The sequence below is a fragment of the Astatotilapia calliptera genome, chromosome 18, assembly GCF_900246225.1.
Source record: "Astatotilapia calliptera chromosome 18, fAstCal1.2, whole genome shotgun sequence".
NCBI lineage: Eukaryota > Metazoa > Chordata > Actinopteri > Cichliformes > Cichlidae > Astatotilapia > Astatotilapia calliptera.
This window is the reverse complement of record NC_039319.1, coordinates 7300849-7326330: the sequence shown is the minus strand read 5'-3', so window position 1 is coordinate 7326330 and position 25482 is coordinate 7300849. Positions and strand designations below refer to the sequence as shown.

At 40.3% G+C, this 25482-nt stretch overlaps 1 protein-coding gene across 1 annotated transcript in view; it reads left to right on the top strand.

Moving 5' to 3' along the window:
- The first annotated feature begins 514 nt into the window (after positions 1-514).
- LOC113011429 (contactin-associated protein-like 4) overlaps positions 515-25482 on the top strand; it is a 152533-nt gene continuing 127565 nt past the window's right edge. Inside the window, exon 1 of the mRNA XM_026151015.1 lies at positions 515-815. Within this exon, the coding sequence (XP_026006800.1) occupies positions 731-815 (85 nt within the window). The 5' untranslated portion in view covers positions 515-730. The remainder of the gene's footprint in view (positions 816-25482) is intronic.

Sequence of the window (25482 nt, the reverse complement as noted above, 5' to 3'; positions counted from 1 at the left end):
CTTCCTGGAGTTGTACACATGTTGCCCCTCATTTCTCCCCAAGAAATGTAAATACAGCTTTATATGAGATTTTACAGCTGAACGTTGTAATGACAGCCTTTTTTTTTTATTAGCTATTACACATCGCCTTCATTCTTATGCACTTTTTGTATTGCTTGTTTATATTTATTGTTAAACTAATGTGACTGTGTTAAATGTTTGTTCCCCAGCTGTGCGCACGTTTTAAGCCCACACGGGAATATAACTTGCTCCAAATGTACACAGATTTAGGCGCTTGCACAACTACTTTACTTTTTGTAAATAAAAAGCATTCGAGTTAGTGAGATTTAAAATGCACACACCATAAAAATGAAGTGTTGAGTAAGGCGTGGATTTGTGTGTGGATGTGCATTTCACGTGAAACGAGTCTGCCTGGCAGGATTTATTACCCCATTGGAACTGAAGGACCCAATCTTGCAAGGCGCAGGGCTTTTGAAACTGTGCTTATTAAACATCGATGGACTGAAGAAGAGCTTTCAGAGGAGAGGGAGGCGCACGGAAGCTGCCGCTGGGAACGTGTAGTAAGACCCTCGACTCGCTCTCTCTCTCTTTCTCACTCTCCCTCACTGCCTCCCTTCCTCCCCTTCAGTTCTGGTTTGAGGAGATCTCTCTTGGAGCTGGAGAGGAGAGTTCGTTCGTCTCTCTCCTCCAGCAGCCGCCGGGCTTCTCTGCAGCCTCTCACCGCTTCACCATGGATCTGGGAACTAAAAGAGTTGCTGGGATTATCGCTCAGGTCGCCCTGCTTCTCTCCTGCGCATACGGGACGACCGGAGAAGGTGAGCCGGCTGTGCGTTTTTTACTTTTCCCGCAGGTAGCGCAGCAAGTGCGGGGAGTCTGCTTAAAACACGACACCATTCATCTGATTAGAGCGATAGAAACACGGGGGACCGATATGTTTTTGTTACTTTTTAAATTAACATTCGAGCTTTATAAAGAGCTTTCTTCTTCTTCATCAGCTTTCAGCGCGTCTTCGTTGCCAATCAGAGGAAATTAAAGAAGTAGATTGTTTTTAAAGATATTTTTGCCCTTTTTATTAGAGCAACATTTAAGCCTCCTGCACAAGTCAACTTCTCTAGAAAACATTCCCCTTGTGATTAAGCCCCTTGTATTACATCTTTCCAAAGATTCCTGATTCTCAGACTCACAGTGCCTCCTGAAAACCTTTGTATTTAGGATGCTGCAGCCCAGAAGGTTTCACAGAGCTCAGTGTTTGTCAGTAAAAGGTCTCAGCTGTGTGTTCAAACCTCTGTAGGCTGAAGCCTTTATGATAACCACTGAATCGAGTTCATCCACTCCATACAGCAAGGTTATGTGTTTGCTTTCTGGTTAATTTTGTGCTTGGCAAAGCATGTTGAGCCTGCCCGGAGTACAAGAGTGTGGGTGAAGCTGTGTGTGTGTGTGTGTAGATGCAGCTTGTACAGTAGATGTGGGCTTGGGACTGAGAGGATGCTGGGTTGCGTCTTAGGTGAAGAAATGTCACTTTTCATCACTGAATCATGTCTGAGTTGAGCATTAGTGAGTCTCCAGGTCTCTAGTTATGTGTCATTGTGGGAATGTGAAGCTGGGCGTTGCTGTTATCTTCCTCTGCCCGAAAGAAGAGGCGAAGGGGAGAGAGATGGACAAAAGGAGCAGAGAGGGAGATGCCATACGCTTGTACACATTGGAAACAGATGGCAAAATGACTCTCCCGCCCTCCTGTCTTGTTCTCTTTTCTCGCAGCTCAGTGATTTCTTTTCATTTCTTATTTCATAGCTTTCCTACCTTACACTCTTAAAGACGTGATTTGTGTAAAATATTGTTATCTTCACTTTCTTCTCCATAGCTCTTTTACTCTGCAAGTCCTCCACTTTTCTTTTTCGTGTTCCCTTTTCCTCTCGCGTCCATATTTACAGTCACTGACCCCCTGAATCCCACAGTCATTAGAAACTCTTGCTGTGCAGCCAAACATTGCTCACACTCGCAGAGCTTTATTTGAAATTCAAGTGGAGACCTCAAAGTTTCCAAAGACACCACATTTGTCAGGCTGAGTGTTGCAAGCATGCACTAGACATCCTGAATATTTCCACTTGATAGAAGGGCGCAGTCATGAAAATACATGAAGTGTTGTGCTTATTAATGCATTTGGATGTTTGAGCTTCACTGTGCAGAATGATATATGGGCACTTTGACACCAGAAGGCTGGATTCACTTTTCATCCGCTGAAGGGGGGGGTTGTGTGCTGTTTTAGAGAGCCGATATCATATATATGGTCATCTCAAACCTTCTGTTTACAAGGAGCAGCTAGTCCTCATCTTCTCCCCTGTTAAGTGAATTTTCTTTGCTTAAGGGAAGGAGAGAGGCTGGACTGTGATGGGCTGCACTGAGACCCCAGTATAGGATATATGAGTGAGCCACTTAGACAAGTGCAAAGTGAAATAATGAAATATCTCATCTTCTGAAATGGATATTTGCATATTTGTAGGTTTAGGATTTCTGAGACACAGTAGTAGAAACAGTTCTGTGAAACTTATTTGTCTCTATATAATTTGAAACATCATTGAGTGGAAATACCAAGTTAAACATAAAAGCAAAGAGAGAATCCTAATGTTTCACCCTTTGTAGACTACCAGGAGCAACAAGGCGCATAAAAAGTCTCTTTCAGTTTGTGTGTGATTTTGTTGTCTAACAGTAATGAGGTAAGGAAAGAGACACACTCTGCAGACAGATGATGGATAAATGGTGTTGTGGAAAGAGTGTAGACAAAGCCGTGTGTAAGCAGTTAGAGTAGATGGCTTTGTAGTTTCCATCCTTCCTCCTTGAATAAAACATCTAGAGCTTCACCAAAATATCAGGCTCTCTCTCTTTTTCCACCTGCTGTGTTTCTCCTTCAGTTGTTTCCTCGCTTTCCTGCTGCTTCTGACTCAGATGTGGTGCGAACTCTCCATCCGTTCCTCCTTGTCCGACTTGTCTCTCTGCCTGTTGCGTTTTTCTTTTAGCCTTCCTTTTGTTTCCTGCCAGTGTCTCTCCACTCCCTTTGTCCTACTGAAGAGATGCGTCTCTATTTGTTTTCCTTTCGAGTGTCTTTCTCTTTGTCCTCCTCTACCCAAATCTCTTCTCTACACCTGGATCAAAGAGGATGTCTCACTGCGCCATCACTGTTCTTCCAATTCATGCCTCCGCATTTCTTCATCTTTCCCGCTCTGCATGTGTCCTCCCTGCTCACTGAGTCCTTCCACGTGAAGCTGAAAACAGTTTGTTAATACTTTATGACCCAAAATCTTTTTTTTCTGAGAGACCTTGCTTCCCTTATAGATGTGTTTCTGCACATTTTCCAGCTCAGCTTGAAGGTGTGTGGAGCTGTATGTGGAGTCGCCTGCCATCGGTATCACAGGAATAACAGACAAGCCATTTGTGCCACCTTTGCACGTGCAAGAAAGCTAACAGGGAAATCCAGAAGATTTGCAGTCTAACACGTAATATGTGCAATTGTAATCCTGAGACAAAGATAGTAGAAGTGAAAAAGTCTATTCTGGTGTGCTGCGTATCTGTAAATGCTGTTGGCAATGCTTATCTGAGGGTTTATTAGCAACAGAGCGCTTGGCCTCCCACAACAATCCCACATTTGAATAAGATGTCTCTATTTGTAGTTGTTGTTGGTTGAAACAACTCAAACACTTAATTTGTGATGTGGCTGCAAAACACCCCTTATAACGGAGCTCTGATTGAAAAAGCAAATCTTTCAAATGTTGCTTTTCTTTTCTCACAACAAAACAACAACAAGGAACTATTTTATCAAAAAAATCTGGCAAAACTTGTGATGGCAGCTTGATTTTCTCGTCAGAATGAGACCATCACACATTTGCAGTTTACTTGTACGAGAAGCACAAGTGACGCATGAACAGTGGAAGGTGTCGACATGTTATTCAGCTCTGCCCTCTTTGCTTTAACACTTTTTGAGAAGCTTTTAGCTATTGCACTTAAAATAACATAACATATTGTCATCAAATGAATGAACAAACAGCAATGCAGCTGCGTCTTGTCAGCTCCACATGTACGTATTTATGTGCGAGGAGGTGTACCCACAGTAAAAGCTGGGAAAGAAGAAATTAGCATCATTGTCAATGACAGCGTGCAGGAGCTATTACTGCTTATTGCATACATGTTACAATTAGAATGTAAAGAATCACTGGCAGCAATGATAATTAACTGTTAAAGAAAAACATTATCCATCTCTGTCAGGAAGAGCACCCAGCGTAAAAAATCTGCCAGATGAAACATGCGGCGCTACCCTCTGTGACAAGGGAGCAGCCAACAGCAGCTTTTTATTTTTTGTCAAAGCTGCGGTGATCACCACTGGAGACTGACAAATAGCTGCGTGAGGCTCAGAGCCACAGGTTCAAAACCCGTAGTCTGAACATTTCTCTTCATGTTTGACTAAGAGTGAAATTTACTCCCTAGAACAGCTGCTTAGCTAACTGCATCATGGATCTCCATCTCAGGATTTGTCCGTTTGCCTTGAATTAGCTTTTAAAGTGAGTCTCACATGTTCAGTGACAGGAAAAATCAGTGATTTATGGAAGCTTTTAAATGATAAGGCTGTTTACTAACACATACTTAAAGCTTAGAAAATACATACAAGTCGTGCCATGGCAGTGGCCTGCCAGTATTGCATGAATATTTAAAAAAATAACTGCCACTGTTACAGTCAGTGTTTCTGTCGATCTCTCTCAGTTTTCATTATTTTTTGCTTTGTGGTTCTTTTCCTTGGCTAGGCTCTTTCTCTCTCTCTCTCTGTATCTGTCTCTGTCTGTGATTATCTCGCTCAGCGTGACCCAGCAGCACACTCATCATGCACGGACCATAAACCACAGCAGCATAATAAGTTAAGACTGCAGAGATGGAGGGATCCCAGCTGCAAGTTCTTAGCCTGAGCCTCACATCTCAATTCTCCACGGAGACAGTTCACTGTTCATTATGGAGGTGGCACTAAATGACAACAAAGTAGAGATACATATTTTAACAACCGACGGCGCTCGGATGACTTGTTAGCCGAAGCAGCGAGCTGCTTTGTCACTGGAGTTGAGCTGATGAGATTCAGGGAAGTTGGTGTGTGAAGCAGCTACCCGCAGGGCCGTAAAGCCAGTGTGCATTTAATCGCCTTCCAATATGAAAACATAAAAGAGTCAATGTATGTTCAGCAGCTGCTATATGACAAAAATAAAAACTAAAATATCCATTTAAGCTCCAAAAACAGTGAGTAACTGTTTATCGGCTGGAGCCTCGAGCCTCAGGTCAGTTTTAGGTGTCAGAATGAGGTAATGAGAATAAAACCCTGCAGGTTTTAAACAAACTGTTAGCAAATCTTGATGTGGATAGAAGTGCTTTTTTCTAAATGCAGGAGTACAAATGGAATTGAAAATTAGAATATAGAAACATAGAATCTGTAGAATTTGTAGAATTTGTCAGCTGCCATTGGTGCTTGAATTGGGTTAACAATGTGCTGTCAGTGCACCACTATTCCTGTTTGAAACATGTTTTTGCTCCATTTTGTTGTGTTGAACACAGAGATATACATGCAGAATGTGGAAAGTTACTCTCATACACCTCCTACTGTCTGGAAGAAGGTCCTAACTATAGGCTGTACAAAAGTTGGACATGAAAAGTGAAGCCAGTGTAAACCTGTAGACGTTTTAATAGCGATCAGGGGACAATACCCATGATTTTCTGTAGGAAACCCGCCCACGGAGTTAACTTCAGTAAGCACTTTTCTAAAGAGTGTTCAGGTTCAGCCAGTCTTCTTAGGTCATACAAAATAAAAGATTAAGTCCATTATGTGAATTCTGGCCACTTTAAGTTTCAGAAGGGAGGATTATCTGGGGTGTTCTCATTAGCTTGCAGTTTCACAATTAGGTCCCAGTTTCAAAACACAGAATGGCAACAATGAAAACACATCTCAAGTCTTTCAGAAACCACACAGTGACGTCATGGTAACTACATCCACACTTTATACTGTCTATGGTTCTGTCCTACTCTGACAGACTGCTGATTGAGAGGGGGACATATGTACAGTGGCAGAAAGTTAATAATTAAACTGACACATTATAACATTTCATTTATGATGCCGATGCTTTTTAGTTTTATTTCATGCACAGAAATTGTGATGTGTAGATGACTATTCATTTGTTAATTTGCAAATCAATTCCATTTTATTTATTAATTTCTATAGGGTTGCTTTCCAGCCACCCGACCTCCCCGTGACCCAGATAAGGATAAGTGGAAGAGAAAAGATGGATGGACAGCCAAATAGTCACATCAATACATTTTATTGCAAGGTAAAGATCGTACAATAGCAGAAAGAAAACAACAATTAAATGACTCTCTGAGCAAGCACTTGGTGACAGTGGGAAGGAGAACTCCCGATTGCCAGGCTCAGGGAGGGGACCAAACTGCTGTGTCTGGTTAGGGCTGATGGGAGGAACACAATAAAAATAACGTTCTCTATACTGAAGGTTAAATACTATTTGGGGGCTATTAATTCCTCCAGTAAGTTTTAAAGAAACTGTTTATTTTATTAATATATATAATAGCATATAATGTATATATTATATAACATCAATTAATATTTTAATCTTTATTAAGAGAAGATGTCAAGCTTAAATGGAATTTTAAAGCAATATTAACCAGCCTCGGTGTGAAGCATGTTGAACATCAGAGCTTATAGTGAATCCTTTTAGCTGCCTGCTGGGAAACAACCTGCACTATGAAGGTTGACCTGCAAAATCTTTAAGACAGCAAAGAAACATTTACTAGAGCGGTGAGTTTACTCATGTGAATCTCTTAAAAATTCACCTTGCGAGAACAGAATTTCAGCTAAAACCACAAATGTGTCCACAACCTGACGATGGAGCGGTTTGCACTGAGCATTGAAGGAGCCAAAGATTTTGTATTGCTATACTGAGTGGGTAGAATTGATGCAAAGCAAGAAACTGCAGAACAGTGAAGCCTTGCGTTGAATAACAGTAATGTAATTAGAGGTTTGTTTCAAAACTGCTGTGTCTCTAATTGTGCCCTCTAAAAGTTTTATATCATGACCTGCTTTCTTCTGATTTATTTTATTAAATATGAGCGCTGCGCTACTTCAAATTTTGAGACTCCTGTTTTAATTACTGGATTTAATTAGCTTTGCTTTTTGAGGGGTTTTATTGGTTAATTGTTTTATGTGTGTGTGTATTTCCATTATGAAGAATGAAGACAGCTATTACTCTTCCTGACAGTATTACTCAGAAAAGAAAACAATTAAGAAAAAATCCACATTAGAGGTTTGTACCTCATTTATGTGGACGCTCGCTGACATCAACCAAGTCTTATTGCAGAAAGTCAGCCAGTTCTTACTGCTATATCTAGTCTACTATCAGTGAAGTTCAAGGGGTAAATCTCTGAAGTCTAATATCATGCACTTTATTTGAATCCTAAGATCCTTCTGAGTAGCTTGTTGTCTCTGGTGTACTATATAAGTGTAGGTGGATGAAGCGTTTGTGGTAAAGTAATGAACTTCCAGGGGAGGAAAAGTTGTAGTGTAGAGGTATGGGTGTTCTAGCACACGCTTTCCATCTGTTCAAATTATGAAAAAAAGATTTTGAAGAGGCTACTTTGGGTGCAATATTGGTCTCCCGCCTCCTCAGTAATGAATTTTTATGCTTGTGCATTGGAGACAGCTGTGGAGGAGGAATCTTGTTCTTCGAATTGTCCGTTCTTCCTGCGACCACGACACTGCGGGAGTGCGTCTGGAGAGAGAGTAACCCAGGTTATTTTTTCGGACGTAATATTTACAGATTTCCCCTGAACATGCCACATGCAGGAATCATTACGTTACTGTTTCAGAAGAGAACAATAAGGATAAACTGACTCATTCTGTTTTTGATTGTGCAGAATGGACAGATTGTGCGTTGCACTTTTCTTAAGAACTGCTCATCCAAACAAGATGAGTGGGTGACTGAAGTCAAACCAGTGGCAATGAATACTTGTATAGGTAAAAGTAGTGTAGAATACAATACAAAAGAAAACGTGTGTATTATGTTTTTGAGTTTTATACCAACAGAATAGTGAGATTTTGTAAAGGTTAAACATTTTTTGGCTTGCTGTTATTCTCACAGAACCTTGTAGGCCTCTCGCTCCCCTTACAGAGTGGAACAGGCGCCAGTCGCTGGAAACAACTTTCAGCTAAAATAAAAGAACTGCTCATTTACTGTGAAGCATCTTATATAGTGGCACTGCATTTAATCAGTTGCACAGCTTATACAGCTGCCGAGATTGAAGTGGGTAAACTGTTGTCTGTGTTTGGCACACGTGATCATTTTGGTTCAACGAAAAACGTTTACAATTTTTCGATAAAAGGCACAATTTTTTTTTTTGTCATAACTTAAGAATTCATACACTGATTACTTCAAAATTTCACGCATATGTCATAAACTGTTTACTGTTATGGCTGCAGCATAATGTTTATCTCTTGGCTCACCTGCTGAGCTGTTCAGCTGGGGTTTACCTATGATTGCTGACATTGGTCTGGAAAGCAACCCTGGAAAATCAGACTAGGTTGAGGTTGCAAACCAGGCCATATGGCAGATATGTTTTGTTTAAACATTTATGTAATCCAAAAAGGAAGATTGCCATGTGGCTGTGATAAGGAGTGATGCCAGTACACTGCAGATGACTAACTGTCATGTATTTATTATAGAGATGGACCGATCCGATATTACGTATCGGTATCGGTCCGATACTGACCTAAATGACTGGATTGGATATCAGAGAGAAATAAAAAATGTGATCCGACCCGAAGAATCACAAAATCACATCACAAAACGCGCTACTTAGCGTAACCCAGCTCATCGGAGCAGTATGTGTCACGTGATAGAGCGGCTGTTGTCTGCAAGACCTGTCGGTGGTCTGTTGGAGCATTTGGAGCCTCGCTACATGCTTCCTAACCGCGGCATTTCATCTCAGCGAAAACTATCCCAGAGAAGTAAAGCAAGTGTGTAAGTTCATCCCTGAAAGAAATACTTTTCTTTGTTATGTCATTTAAAAACTTTGAATAAATAATTATCTGAATCTTACAACAAAAGTGGTCATCTGATTAAATGTATAGAAATCCATAGTACTTTTTTCCTTTGGGAAGGTACCATCTGTGCAGTCTGCAATTCTGTTGAAGCAAGATGTTGAATCTATTTAATTATTGTAGAAAAATAATTGATTTCTGTGCATTTGTTTTACACTTGCATTAAATTAAAGTTGATTACATCGATTAAGGGCGGGGGGTGGCTCCCTAATATTTTTGCTGGGAGTTGGCAACCCTATTAGTTAGGAAGGTAAGTACTCTTTAAAATACCAGAATAGGGAGGATAGAGCTGGGCGATATATCGAGTTTTTAAAAAATATCGATATATTTTTATACGAGCTATAAGATGTGACCATATCCTTTATATCGATATAGTCTATGTTACGTTATAATTATACTTGCGGAGCCGCAAGTTTGCCTTTCTTTCGTCCACTTTCGTCTTTACGCAACGTTACTCGGCCTGGCCTCTCCTTCACTGAACACAACTCCCCCTCCTCCCCCATCGCTTCACCTGCAGGAAGCGACAAGATGGACACGGCAAATCTCCGTTAACGAGTTACTGCGCATCGCCCCGTGCGTGGGGCTGGACGGCGTCAACGTGTTAGCTAGCTAACCACGCTAACGAGCTAACCACGCTAACGCCATGCAGCCCAGAGGGGCTGCACGGACTAAAATCCTTTCATTTTCTCAAAAGTTGACAGCGCGCCTTATGTATGAATTCTGGTTGTGCTTGATGGCCGCGAACCGATTTTATGTGGAACACGGCGCTCAGTAATCTGTCAAAAAATGTTTTAGTACGACTTTAGTAAGCTACGGAGCTGCAGCGCTTGATGGATTGTCGGAGCATTACGGCTGAGCCTCGCGGAGTGATACGTACTGTGCTTCAACGTAATATTACCTTACTGTGTATAAGGACCATAAATGGCACCTGTTAAGAGACGTGGTTGCGAAGCGGATTACAAACTCCAGGCTGTCAGTCACGCAGTACAAGTTGGGAACAGAGCAGCTGTGAAATCTGTCTTTGTTATTGTGCTCGTCTTTTAGTTTACATTTTGACTGCACATTTGTGAGCTTTTTGTTATGCACAAAAACAACATTGTTTTCTTTTATTTATGGAGCATTATTATTTAATAAATGCTCATAATTTATTTTTGAGTAAATTTTATGTACATCTGCTCTATGTTAATAAAAGTGCCTGTGTGACATCTGGGACACAGCTTTGACTAAGAACTCTCTTTTTGTTCTTACTTTATGGCTTTAAAAAAAGATATATCGAGATATATATCTTATATCAGGGAGGATGGTGTAGGTTTAAATTTATTAGATTGATCAGTGTTGCTGAACTAGAAAATGTTTTGGGTGGAGTGTATTTTTTGCATACAGGTATAACAGAATAGCTTCAATCTCTTGTTTTTTAAAACTTAAGTATGAACTTATAAATGCGGCATGATATTTATAAAAAACAGTTGTATTGATTACAAAATACGCTATATCGGATTCATATCGGTATCGGCAGATATCCAAATTTATAATATCGGAATCGGTATCGGACATTAAAAAGTGGTATCGTGCCATCTCTAATTTATTATAAGGAGGTGCTGCAAACATGAAATTCAGAAACAAGCAATCATTTGTATGTGCATGTCCAATGCTTTACGTAATTGTAGTTATTTAAAAAAGCGTTTTCCTGACCCCTTGGGTTGAATGCCAGAAGCTAAAAACATCAGCAGGATGAAATCAAGTAATAAACTTCACATTGTGAACATATCTGTTTGCCAATCCATACTTGCACCCAAAATACAGAATAACTTGAAACAGTTGATTTTGGTCCACTATATTCCCTATCTTGTTTTTATTTTGGCTCTGGAAGGTAGTGAATACAGTACTTTAGTTAGGCCAAGGCTGGTGACCTACTGGCAACCTCCCGTCACTAGAGAAAAACACTGCTTGCTTGTTGATAGATGAAGTTGGCCGCAAGGAGGGCAGTACAGCAATTAAAACCTCCTTGTGATTGCACCTGCAGTTTGGATAGGAGACACAGACTTGTCTGCAATGCTATTTACTTCCAAAGCAGTTGTAAAAAAGTGCAATTCAAACCAAAATGGTGAAGGTTTGCACCCAAAGTAAAAGCTCTAACATACTGCTGCAATCAATTAAAAGGTGCCATGTTTACTTTGAAGGTGAGCTTTCACCATTTCTGGATATTGTTGTCAATCTCACTACTGCTTGCAACATTTTGCAGACAAGCTGCATACATCATTGCAACCAGTTTCAAGCTACTGTCTACCAGTAATCACCTTAATTGAGCCTGTGCACGAGAAAATGCTAACTTCCTGGTTTGAGACCGGATGTAGGGTTGTACATTTCCGGTAGCTTTACTTTGCTCTTCAGAAAGATCGCGTTAAGTTACAAGAGCAGAAGGTGGGAACACTCACCACTGTTGTGTCATAAAAAAATCTAATGATCAATTTTGACGTTTAAAGAATTTAGATCGATCAGTTGTTTACGTCGCTCAACACAAGCAGAACTGCATTACTGCAGCAGAAGACACATCATCCACATTTAGAAGCACATCTCTGTATAGTGACTGGTCTTATGATTTAAACAGGCAAATGTTCAGCATTCAAACTACAGGTGAACTATAGTCAAACCAGGTGTTTCCCGTTATGTCGATATCAGCTAGTCAAGTACACACCTCCACAGCATGTTAACAAACCGTGAAAAAAGCCACACAAAAAATGAATGGTAAGGGTTTCTATACATTAGTATTTACGAAGGGTATGTTGTGACTTACCTTCAAAATTACAGTGGTCGTTCGCTAATAAGGCGGTTCACCTTTCACCTCGCTGTTTTGCAGATTTTTTTAGTGCAAGTTTGCACGTTTTTTTACGTCACATTGTGTCCTGCCACTGCAGACGATCTCCTCCGTGGCGTCTCTCCTGTACAGTACAGAATCGCTGCATCGATCGCTAGCAGTGTGACTCTGAAGTGCAGTACTGTATGTCCACGATGTCCACCAAACGTTTTGCACCGTCAAAAAATACAATTGGCTACTTGATTTCACCTATCGCTGGTTATTTTTAGAACATAACACCTGCAATAAACGAGGGACAGCTGAGAAATATAACATTTGAATCCCTTTTCTATTTTGCTCTGAGGCTCGGGGAAAAAATATCGACAAGTCGATGAACATCATTTACAGATATATTGGGTAAATGCCCAAGACATCTATAGAAATGTAAATCGCCGCTTGATTCATTCATTTGCTTAACTTGTTTTGGACCGTAAACAGGGCGTGAATAGGACACCGGAAACAAAGCTCCCCACAGGAGTTTCCGCACCGGAAGTAGCATATGCTAACGTGCACATAGTCTATTTGACAAAATAGGGATAACTTACCAGTAATTCTTCAGCTACTGCAACTACCAATAATTGCCTGCACTCAGTGGGGGAATACACATTTTTCCCTCATGATTGGTGATGATCAGAAGGTCGCAAACCACTCTCTAGGCCTGTGTGACTTGGGCTTTCCACAGCTTGGTTATTGTAAACAATTCTGTGCCACTATTTGTGAAGATGTGGGGCGTAACATTAAAAACAGGAGTTGAAGGATCTTAAAATACTTTGCAGAGTGCAGAGAGTGAAGATCTGTGCCTTTGAGTTTAATGTAGTAAGTAACCACCGAACAATTAATTCAGTTACTCAATTTTTACAGTAAAAGGGTCACTTTTTGTCTTTTGTGTCATGCTATAAAGATAATTTGAGAATGAAGTAAATCTCAGTTACTTATATTAGAACATTACCGGTGGATTAAACGTAAGACTGCATTGACAGAGGCAGGCTCAGGAGTCGATAGAATGAAGACTAGTATGCTCCCTGAAAGAAAGAGAAACGAGAAATAAAACTTTAATGTTCCTTGTGGGGGGAATGGGTCAGTGCAGCTGGAAAAAAGAAATACACACACACACACACACACACACACACACACACACACACACACACACACACACACACACACACACACACACACACACACACACACACACAACAATAATGTCATACAGAAGGCGAAGCTTGTGCCTATAGCTGTGTATTAGTATGAACATTAGCAGATTTCTTCTTTAGGATGGAGAAGAAAGAGGAATTTTATGTATTTAATTTATTCTGTGCAATAAAAATTATAATGATTCTGAGATGAAGAATACACTTATAAAAGCCATACCCTGACATCTTACAGAATTAAGGATAAATCAATATGTGGATGAATGGTTTTTAAGGGGAAATTTAAACATGAAAAACTACACTTGTAGAGGGTATATAAATTTAGAAAACAAAAGCTGCCACTCAAAGTATATGTACTGCCATGAAATTAAAACCACCTTATAGCCGAGATGGAAAAGCTTCTGGACCCAGAGGAGTTTCTGCAATTTATAAGCTATAACCAAACACAAACCACAGATGCCTGAGACCAATAAGTTGTCCTTCAGCTATTTACTCCTCAGAGAGTCCACCTATAGCACATCGTTCACTTAATAATCATCCACGTCGACTTTTCCCTCCACATTTCATTTGTTTCAGTGCTCTGCCGCTGCCAGGGGCAAGGTCTGGCTAAAGCTGTTTATCAGAATGAACTGAAGGAGCTAAAATACGCCCTGAGAGGTTTGATATTTGTGTTTCTTCACTAACAATATTTCACTTTTCATCAGGATTAGGGGGGAAAGGCTTTACATTGATGAATCACAACATTAAAACAAAAATTAAAACAGCTCTGACCCATTAGGGCATAGTTGGTAATGAGTATTTTGGGTTTTGTGGGGTGAGGGCCTCAGTGGATTGGACTTAGTATGGGGCATCTCGCAGATGTTCATTTGGGCTGGCATCTGAGGAGTTTGGAGGCCGGGAACTTTTGAAGTATAGTGGGGCACATGTCCTGCAGGGATAATCTGCATTCATTGGTTTCTGGGCCTCGCATGTTGAATTCTAAGCATGAGCATTCTCGCCACCACCGTGTTGGTTTTTTAGAACCAGAAATGACAGTAATTAGCACTTGTCCTAACATTAAGCCTTAACCAAATGAAAACAGTTGAGTTATAAAACAGATCATTTTGCATACAGCTGTTACAGATGAGGGGGTGGACCATAGAGATGGAAAATGAACATCTATGTAGCTCTCTAGACTACAAGGCTCATTTAATCATACATTCAGTGCTTTTTTCCCCTGTATAAGTTCTCTACCTCCCATCCATGCTCAATTTAGATGCATCATTTAACTTAAGGTGCATGTTTTGGACTGTGGGTGGAAGCCAGAGTACCTAGAAAAAAACTAAACAAGCAGGCTTCACACAGAAATGCCCATTTCTTGTTTCTTATGTAATAATAATAATGGATTGGATTTATATAGCGCTTTTCAAGGCACCCAAAGCGCTTTACAATACCACTATTCATTCACTCTCACATTCACACACTGGTGGAGGCAGCTACAGTTGTAGCCACAGCTGCCCTGGGGCAGACTGACAGAAGCGAGGCTGCCATATCGCGCCATTGGCCCCTCTGGCCAACACCAGTAGGCGGTAAGGTAAAGTGTCTTGCCCAAGGACACAACGACCAGGACAGAGAGCCCAGGGATCAAACTGGCGACCTTCCAGTTACAGATGCGATTCCCAACCCCCTGAGCCACGGTCGGTAGAACTTAATATGGCAAAAGAAATTCATGTGTTTATACATGGAAGTTAAAGGGGACTGAACTGTCTCATTTCTGGAGCCAGCCTCAAGTGGCCATCAGAGAAACTGCAGTTTTTTTGCTACTCTGCTGCATTTTTTTTGTTTTGTTTTTGCATACAGGCAATGCATTATGAGTACTTTGATGTTGTACTCACAATAGTGAATACAGTGAATCCGCTGTCCCTTTAAGCCAACATCCTTCTGATTGGTTGCTCTTTGCAAACAGAAGGTTTAAACAGCAGGTGGGTGGGGCTTGGAGATGCACCTGCCTGAAATGACTGTATTAAGGACAGCCCTTCTTACTGACATTATACATTGCCAAAAGTGGAATACTTATACATGGGTTGACCTCAGTATTTTCATTTTGTCACCCTTTAAGCTGAACATCTGTGTTTACAGCCAAGAAAAAGGAAAACTAGTGGCCTCTTACGTGTTTAATCTGCTTTCTCTGTCCCGGTGTTATTGCTGGCTTGTTTAAATTATTCCTACATGTCCCTATATTTATTTATTTATGTAAGAAATGTCAGCAATTACTCTTGATTTAAAAATATCTTGTTTACTGGGCCAAAAGTCTTTGGTTCAGTTTTTGGAAAATTATTCCAATTTAAATAGAAATTGCAAAATTGGTCAGAAAAACTGCGTTTGGATATTTTTCTCAAATAGTTTAGCCTTAATGGAATTTTTTTTTACTTTGCATGTCTTCATCTTCATAATACTCTCCCCCTCTCTCATCAGTCTTCCTTGAGGATTTTATCTCCCCTCTGAGCTGGTTCACATCCGCTGGAGTGTGTGCTATAATCATAGCCTAATGACAGATAATCTCAAGAACACTGAGTGACTTTAATCCTAGCCTAATGACAGATAATACCACACGATCCCTGCTGTGTGTGTGTACACTGATTTGCATTTTCGCCCTAGTCCCTCTGTGTTTAAATGATGGTGACTCACTGGTTCCTCTGAGTCACCACATTCCCAGTACGACAAATAAAATTAAAACTTTGTAGTCGGTTTACTTTCTGCCTGCAGAGAGAGCCTGAGGTGTCCTGCCTGAAAGTCAAACTAAATGCTCTTTATGAGTCAGGTGTCAGACTACTGAGTTTCAGACTGCCTCTGCCCATTTGTCCTATGACTGAGCTTCATGATGGTTGATATAATTGGACAGGTAATCCTACTTTCATTATCTTGAACTTAGTAACCTGTTTCTAAGCTAATTAGGCTGTAAGATCTGCATCGTTATTGGTTATTCACATGCTTGATGCTGAAGGAAAAGTTTGATTATTCAGCTGCTGCAGGCTGGAGGGATTTAATATGAGTTAGAGTAAATTATTGAGATGCTGAAGGCTCAATGGCAAAATCAGAGGTGTTATTATTCACCCAATGAAGGCTATTGGCTGCCTTTAGAAAGAGTTGGTTATTTAAGCTGTGGAGGCTCCAGGGGAATATTAGGAGGGCTTGATTAAATCTCTGTGCTCATGAAGTATCCCTCATCTGTTCCAGGATTAATCTGGTAAAGAAAATTCTGAGGGTGGAGAGTGTGAACTTGAAGTCATTTCAGGTGTGGCGCAGCCCTGTCTCAGGGGAATTTATTGCTTTTCAGTGAGGTAGCTGAGAAAAACAATGGCATTGTCATTTGGTGTGAATATGTGGTGAAATTCCTTGCAAACCTCCCAGCCGTTTATGATTCATGAGAGGGCAGCATCAGCAAGAGCTGGGATGGGGGGATGGGGGGGGGGGGGGGGGGGGGGATAGAAAGTAACTGAGGGTAAATCCCATTCATATTTCTTCTTTAGTGTCATTTATGGAAATGCGTGCTGGCAAAGTGGAACCATGAATGGGTTTTGATGAAGTCAAGGTTGCAGAGCAAACGAGAAACCACCGGTCATGAATCTGGATTTATTAACCCAGGAACAGGTAGTTAAACCAGGAGCTGAAAAGGGAGCTACAGTCCAGCCTTGTGATATTAGGATCTGCTGGACTGGTGTTTGTTCAAGGATGTCCCTAGCAGAAGTCTGACTCCCAAAACAATGAAGCCATTTATCAAATGCAGCCATTGTCATCGAAGATGACTTGTTGTCGCTTCAGATATCAGCTCTCATGTGTGGAGGTCACGATGCTCCATCACTCTGAGACTGTAGACTCTAACAGTAAATGGATTTTACACTTAAAACTCTATTTGCAGCAGCTCATACTGTATTAGTTATGAGTGTCATAATTTGATATATATACCGAGGACATCAAACTTACCAGCTCTAACTGCATTAGCTACCAGAGTTGCCATGCTGTTTCACCCTCTATTACAGCAGAGATTAGCCTTTCATGAGACAGATTACACATTTGTCAAAGTTCTGCTGCAGTTAGTATAATAACAGATTATGCTTTAAATACTTTGAAAAATACTTTGAATTTAATGATGAAAAGGCTCCAGTAGATTTGACAAATAAGTATTTGGTGCCCAAAATGAATGCATTAGGTCCCCTTTAATGTGAAGGAGACAAGAACGCATGCCTGGATGATATATGGAAACTCTACAGGTGGATGGTGTTGATGTTCATGACACACTGTCTCATCTATATCTGATACATATCTGAAACTTTGGCCTCTTGGTGGTGGTAGAGAAAAGCTTTGCAGTGACACCAGCTACATCAGGGTTTGTTCTCTGGGGATCATGAGCTCTAAAAGACTTTAAAAACCTTTTTGGGTGAATATGAACGTGATGAATATTTAATTGACTGCAATTTGAATGTCAAGTTACAAATTAACTTCATGGGGCAACCCAATACAATTCACCAATTACTAATTAATTAGATTATTTTAGTACAAGACACTGTTGAAGAGCGAAAAATATTTATATAATTGAATTCCTTGAACTTAGTAGTTAGAGCTCTGCATGGTGTGATATTTGTCTTGTGGATGTACTCATTGCAGCCTGGTGGTAGAGCCTAAGGAAGTCATAAAAGTCATAATGAGTCATCGTTTGGGGATCTTTAGTATTCTCTGTATCATCTGTATCCTTTGGCCTTTGTGTCTACCCTGCATCTCAGTCTGATGCTCCCTAGATGAGGTCGCAATGTGAAAATGGTTTTTCCTCAACATCATTTGACCCCTTCCTTTCCACTTATGGAAAAGCCGACATCATCCTGCCCTCACAGTGTGACTTAGATACTGGCAATATAGAGTCCATGCAATTCTCCTGCAAAGCTAGTGTTTATGCTGAAAGACAAGACTTTTCTTCTGAATTGGACACACTTGCATTCAAAAGTGTTTTCTCTTTTGTGCCCATTTTTTCCCTCAAACAAACTACTCAGTGTTATTTAACACCAGCATTGTATTAATACAGTTGTAGTCCTGAAGGTTTGTGTCATGGCCTGCAGCTGGAATTCTTTTCACCCTTTTCCCTGTGTGTCAGAGGCTCAGATCACATGTGTGAATAAAGTTTCCAACCAGAGTTTCCGAATTTGTCCGTAATTGGTCCAGAAAGCAAACTGGAAGTTGTATTTTCAGCTTTCTCAACATTGTAATCTTCAAATTTTAGCTGTAGTTAAAAATTTGATGGAACAAAAAATTCTAATTGGTGTCTGCAATTTTTGAGCAAACAACCAGATATTTATATACAACTCTGAGTTGTTTATTATCGCATCATCCTGAACTCAGCAATTTATCAGTTTGTTTCATTCAGGGAATTTGTGCATAATTCTGGGTTTAATTTTCACACTCACAGAGTAGATCCTGCCACTACTGCTACTACTACTGATTTTTAATTGCATAGAGAAATTTTGGAAAAGAGTTTAGCCAGAACAAAAAGTCTGGTAAAACAGACACACTGGCTTCATTGCACTCCAGGAAGTTTTCATTTCATTCTGGTTTAGTCAAGCCGTTTTCTACTATTTGCCTTATTAGAGGCAATAATTACAGTTTAGTTAAGTTGGTGTTTGATGATGGAGTCTGCATTAATTTCATGTGCAAGTTGAAACCACTACCAAAGCGTGCCAAAAATATATCGCCCACACATCACCAGCAGCAGCCTAAACTGTTGATACAAGGCAGGATACAAGGCCAAATTCTGACCCAACCATTTGAAAACTGAATCAGCTGATACACATTGTATCTAGTGCTCGGTGTGGTCTTCTGCTGCTGTAGCCCATCTGCTTCAAGGTTCGCTGTTTTGTCTATTAGAAATGCTCTTTTGCATGCCTTGTTTGTAACGACTGATGATTTTAGTTACTTTTGTCTTCCTATCAGCTCAAAGCAGTCTGGCCGTTCTCCTCTGATATCTGTCATAAGCACGGCATTTTCATCCAGACAGCTGCCACTCACTGGATATTTTCTCCCTTTCTTCAGAACATTCTCTTTAAATCTCACAGATGTCTGTGTGGGGAAAATCAGCAACAAACATGCCACATTCAGACGTACTTAAATCACCTTTTTTCTTCATTCTGATGCTCAGTGTGGATGTCAAACCTAACCTCGGAGCTGATAATACTTTTCCAGAAGCTATGGAAAATGGAATAAATCAATATTCTTTCAGGGTTTTGTTACAAAGTCAGAAATTCCAGTGCAGCATACTGTAAACAGTAGTTTTTACTGCTGTCAGTTTTAAGTAGCTGGTGTATCAAATTTACTTTATACCTCAGTCCAAGCTCGAGGGTGTCATCTTTACACACCAGAATGGATGCTGATCATAGTTCAGTGTTCTCTCTGCTGACTATTTTTTATGATTTCAGTGTCCAACAGCTCTGCAGTTTGCTCCTTTGATATTCTGCAGCGAATGCTGATGAGAAGAAGCACGGCCAGTCAGTTTGTATTAGAGAGGAGGACAGAGCTGAGTCAGTGGCCATTAAAGACAGAAGGTTGAGGCTGAACAAGACAGCGGTAAATCAGAACTAAGCACTTTGAGGTGAAACACAAGAGGATGAGGAGAATAGGTGGACAGTGAGGAAGAGGAGGAATGAGAAGTGAGGAGAGCTGTATAAAGTATGAAAGGCTAAATTTTAGGGGTAGCAGGCTGTCTGGCTGGAGTATTCCCTCTGTGTTTCTCACAACTGCAGTGACATTTTCCTCTGCCTTTCCCATTTTATCCCTCACTGATTTTGCTGTATGTGTGTACCGGCCTCCATCTGCTTCTCTGGATGCCCCACCTCACATCTTGGAGATGATTTGACTTCATGAGAAGCAAAGAACAGACTGTGTATGGGGAAAGAAATGATAAGCACTCGAGGATAAGAGTGTAGAGAAGACAGAGGGGAAGAGGAGGATTAGGATGAGGTGAGGAATGAAGAAGGAGAGAAAAAAGGGATGATAAGAAAAAACGTCTAGCTAATAGTTCCCCTGTTTGTTTCCCTGCTGTGACACGCTGAACCTCTTCTACAATTTCACCCCCGCTGGCTTTTTAGGGAGTGTTAGTGTCTATGTGTTCCCATGCAGCCCTCAGTTTTGCAAAGCCTCTAGAGTACTGGGTTTCTGCAAGGCAGCAGTGCTATAAATATTAATGTCTGTCCAGAGAAGTGAATGTTTAAGCAACAGATTTTTGCTAAGAGTGGTCGGATCTGTCTGTATTTGTGTCAGTGTCGCTACTTCCTGAAACGATTACAGGGGAGTTTTCTCTGCATTAAAGAATTAGTCAGGGTCTAATTTCCTTGTTTTTTTCATCATAGCCAATGAAATCTAATCTCATATGACTTTGGGCTGAAGACGTGAATTCAGCTTCATCAGACATTTATAATATATTCATTGATTTATTTTTTGCATCTAAGCCATCAGGCATCCCTTTTTTAAAGCTGTTCTCATGAATAGTTTTAGATTAACGCTGGATTAAAAAACGGAGTCCCTCATAGTGGATGCACCCACAGGGATTTTCACCCTTTTCAACTCTGTGGGGCATTTAAGAGTGTTTTGGATCATTTTTAAAAAGTTTTTCTAGTTCTGTCTTCCCCATGAAAATGATCCAAAATGTTCAGTAGTTTTACTAGATAATGTTATTACTGTGCATAACCACAAGCAGAAACTATGTAGATGGCATGGAGTGTAGTATCCTGTTTTTAACATCATTATAAATTATATTACACCTCATGTTGCTCTTTCTGTAACCCAACTTATTAGATTTTCCAAATAAAACTAAAGAGCTTGTGCTGCTTGTGGCACAGCCAACCCACCTACTCCATAATGCACATTCTCTGCATCCCTTAAAATGGAAACTGTTATATATTGTGTCAGGAAAATTTACACGGGTTTGAGATGGAAGCAAAAATAGTTTACTTTAGAAAAATCCATGGGAACTGTCTGAGAAACATATGAACCAATCCTGTTATTGGTAAGGAACTCATCATTTCTCTTCTCTAATTATATCCCCGATGTTGATGGGTTGAGACAGAAAAGGTGATGTGTTGGCATTCTGTATTGAGCCGCTAATGAAGACGTAATGTTGTTTACTTATGGTGGAAGTGAAACTTGTAGGGAGCAAAGCTCTTAGAACCTTAATTTGGGTGAAATTTAGTGAACTTTAAGAGCATTTTACGGTGATTTTAATTTAAATTGGTGATTCTTTATTTCAGATTTTGTCACCATGACTTTTAAAGAAACAAAAGGTATAATGATATTAAGTTGATTAAGTTGAGTGGCAGAGAAGTATGTGACTGTTATGCAGGACATGTATGAGACATATATAAGGATAGCGAGACAGTGGTGAGGTGTGTGGTAGGAGTGACAGATGCTTTCAAGGTGGCGGTTGGCTCTGAGACCTTCCTTGTTTGTAGTGGTGATGGACAGGTTGATAAATGAGATCAGGCAGGAGTTTCTGCAGAGTATCGTATTCACAGATGACACTGATCTGTAGTGGGAGTAGGAAGCAGGTGAGAGAGAGCCTAGAGAGGTGGAGGTATGCTCCGGAGAGAAGAGGAATGAAATAGTAGAAGCAAGAATACATCTGTGGATGAGAGAAAGACTGGTGTAACCGGGCAGATAAAAGTAGCAGAGGTACAGCAAACAAAGCTATGGATGGAGTACAAGAGAGGTGAAGAAGAGAGTGAAGGCAGCGTGGAGTGGGTGGAGACAAGTGTCAGGGGGGATTTGTGACAGAAGGATAACAGCAAGAGTGAAAGGGAAGGTTTAGAAGAGGGTAGTGAGACCTCCTGTCATTTTCTGGAGGTAGCTGACTTGAAGATGCTTTTGAAGATTTCCACTGGGAATAGCCTGAATGGACAGGGTTAGAAATGAATACATCAGAATGACATCTTAGATCAAGTGCTTTGGAGATAAAGTTAGAGAGGCAAATTTGAGGTGGTTTGGGCATGTGCAGAGGATGGATAGTGGATATGTTGGACAAAAGATGTTGAAGATGGAGCTGCCAGGAAGGAGGAAAAATGGAAGCCCACGAAAGAGGTTCATGGATGTAGTGAAGAAGGACATGCACTCGTTGGTGTGACACAGGAGGATGCTGGGATAAGATGAGATGGAGGCATGCTTGTTCAATCCAGAAACTTGCTATGAGGTGCTCACCGCTGCAAACTTCTTTCCCAGAAAATGCCCTTGAAAATTGTGCAGATGAGTTTTACTCATCCCTTAACACCTCAGATACCTAAAAACAATCAGTGAATGCAGCTCTCAAACAACCCTTATTAAAATTGTTCTTCAACTACATTTGTAGGTGTTTTGACCATGACCATGAAGAATGTATGTTTTTTATGCCAAGAACTATTATGGTGCTTTACAAATAATGAAGAAATGTATATGGAAAACATATAGCTGCTGTTTTTTCATAGTATTTTAACTCTTAAACTTTCAGTAACAAGAACTAAGAGGAAAAAATAAAAATCTGAACTATAAATTAGATGAAAATCAGTGTTTGTTTCAATTTCATGAAATATTTTACCCGTTTTGCAAGTTTTTATATTGCCAGTGGTATCACACTATTTCCCTCTTATTACAGCATGATATTATTCCAGAGATGAAATGTAAAGGGTTATCCAAGCTGCGTGTGTTTTAATGGTCCTCAGGGAGAAAAGTGCAGCTTGAGGGGATTTCAGGTCTTGACCAGTCATACTGCAGTTGTGTGATAAATTCTAAACCCAGCAACCAAACACCAAAAAATTGAATTTCTCTACAGGGTGTATTATCAACTTGGAGATAAAACACTTCAAGCTTCAGCAAAAGATTCAATTTAAGGCAGGCTGAGAACAAATGTGTGTAATACTGGTCTGGAGCAATGCCACCTACAATCTCGTGCTCCCTAACCACCATGATCACCCAGACCTGCTTTTTTTCCTGAAAAGGCATTGGAGTTCATCTTTGGTGTGACGATGCTGGTTTATCAGTTTGTGTGTCATCTCGTAGAAAAGTTGTGTGCTTTTTTTCATGTGAGCTGAAAGAAGGACTCTAATGATTGCCTGTCTGGCTGACTGATGAAGTCTCAAAAGTTCTGCAACTAGTGATGTTTTTGGACTCAAGGTCAAGTCAAGTTTAACTTTATGGTGCAAATGGATGTTAATGTTAGTTGTAAGATTTTGGCTGGAAACATTTTTCAGATTTTGGTCGATATCGACATGATAGCATCACACAGTTGCTGCAGACAGATGCACATCCATTGTGTGACTCTCCTGCTCCATCATCATCCCTAAGCTGCTCTGTTGCACTGAGATCTGGTGACTATGGAGGTCATTTGAATACAGTGAACTCGTATTCATGTTCTTGAAACCAGTTTTAGATGATTTGAGCTTTGTGACTTAACACATTATTCTGCTGGGAACCACCATCATCAGATGGGTGCATTGTGGTTATAAAGGGATAGAGATGAACAGCAGCAGCACTGGGGTACACTGAATGTTGAGCTTGTGCAATTTTAAGACTTAGTTTCCTATTTTTAGTTGACAGTAGTAGCACCCAGTTTGGTTGTCTGTGGCTCATCTGTTGAGCTGAGCATTTAGAAATGTTTTCTGGAGCACGTCACTGGATATTTTCTCTTTTTCAGACCATTCTCTGTAAACCCTAGAGATGGTTTAGTGGGAAAATCTCAGACCTGCCCATCTGGTTTGCTCTGTCAGCGGTCTGCCTCTATATCGCCGAAGTAGGGTGGCATTACCATAATACATCAACACAAAACTTGCCTTACTATCAAAGCACAAGTAAAGAAATGAAATGAGTAAATGATAGATGATGATGTTTTCTAAAGAACCAGTTGGGAAACTGTTAGTGCAAATGAATGAATCGCTTGTTACCTCTGAGTGTCTCAAAACCACAGTTACACATTCATAACTACTCTTTGTGCTTTTTTAAGTGGTGAAACATCATGTCAAACAGTTACAAATTAATTCCAGATTAATGGAGTAACACAAGAATGACAACTGATGGTGGAGTAAACTATAATAAATGAGCAGTGGTATACTGGTGTATTTTGAATCAACGTTAATCTGGAAAAAGTGATTCATGGATAGTTTTAAACTAGTTATTACCTAGTAAATCTTGATATAAAGTACTTAATATGTTTTTTTGAAAGTTTTTTTCAAGGTCAGCTTTGACCTTAGGTGCTAACATTGAAAGCCAAGGTCAAATTGTTAGTCAACCTAGGTACTTATGTCCCCCAAGGCCTAGAATATTGTTGTGAAGTTTAAAGGTGATCCATAAAAATGTGGGTAATATAAAGTTTTTACTGATTTTCACATTTGGCTCTGTTCCAAGATTCAGTTGGAGATCATAGTCCTTCTACTACAATAAAAGGCTCAATGAAGCGAACAATATCAGAGCCATTTGCTTTTAATGGTAAATGGTAAATGACCTGTATTTGTATAGCACTTTACACATCCAGTCATGCACCCATTCACACACACATTCACACACTGGTGATGGCAAGCTACATTGTAGCCACAGCCACCCTGGGGCACACTGACAGAGGCGAGGCTGCCGAACACTGGCAGCCTTAAAGTAAAGCCATTTCAATAGGTGCAGTCACAGCCATGTTTAAAGAGTACAAAGTACAACTATGAGGAAATCTGGAGGGAACAAAGAGCTCTCTATAGAGGCACTTATTCACCTTTGCTTTTTGGAATCTGTCAGACAGAAAGTCCAACATCCAGGCATAATATTGGGTTTTATTCACGCTTTCCCACTATGACAGGAGATAGTCACCATAACAGCCTTCATTTGTGACTGCAGGCCTAATTGGAGTCCATATTTTAACTCCAGCTCCCCTCAATTACCCTGCACTGTGAAGATTTAACAGTTCAAGCCAAAAGTTATGCTTCAGTACTTTCCTCTACAACTTTTTGAAAGCATTCAATCTCTGCTGTTAGCTAGAGAAAACCTAGTAGCTTTTGTGTTTCAGCCCTGAGGAAACCTGAGCTGGAATTGCTGAAGAGGCAAGGGAAGATCGAGAACATCAAATTATCTGCAGAGAAGATTTTTTTTTAAGAGCACTTATTTTAATGTCTCCTTGGGGAAGCTGGCTGTAAAGTAAAACTAAGTAGTTGTTGTGAATGTGGCTCCTGTTGTGGTTTAGTGAAGGTGTGAAGCGATTGTGCGCACAGACAGACACCACGCAGGGAGAGAGACAGAATTTATAGAACGATTTATAAATGTCCTCTGTCATTATGACATCAAGGGTTTTTTTTGTTAGGTTTGATGCTCATATAAAAAAAATTATATTA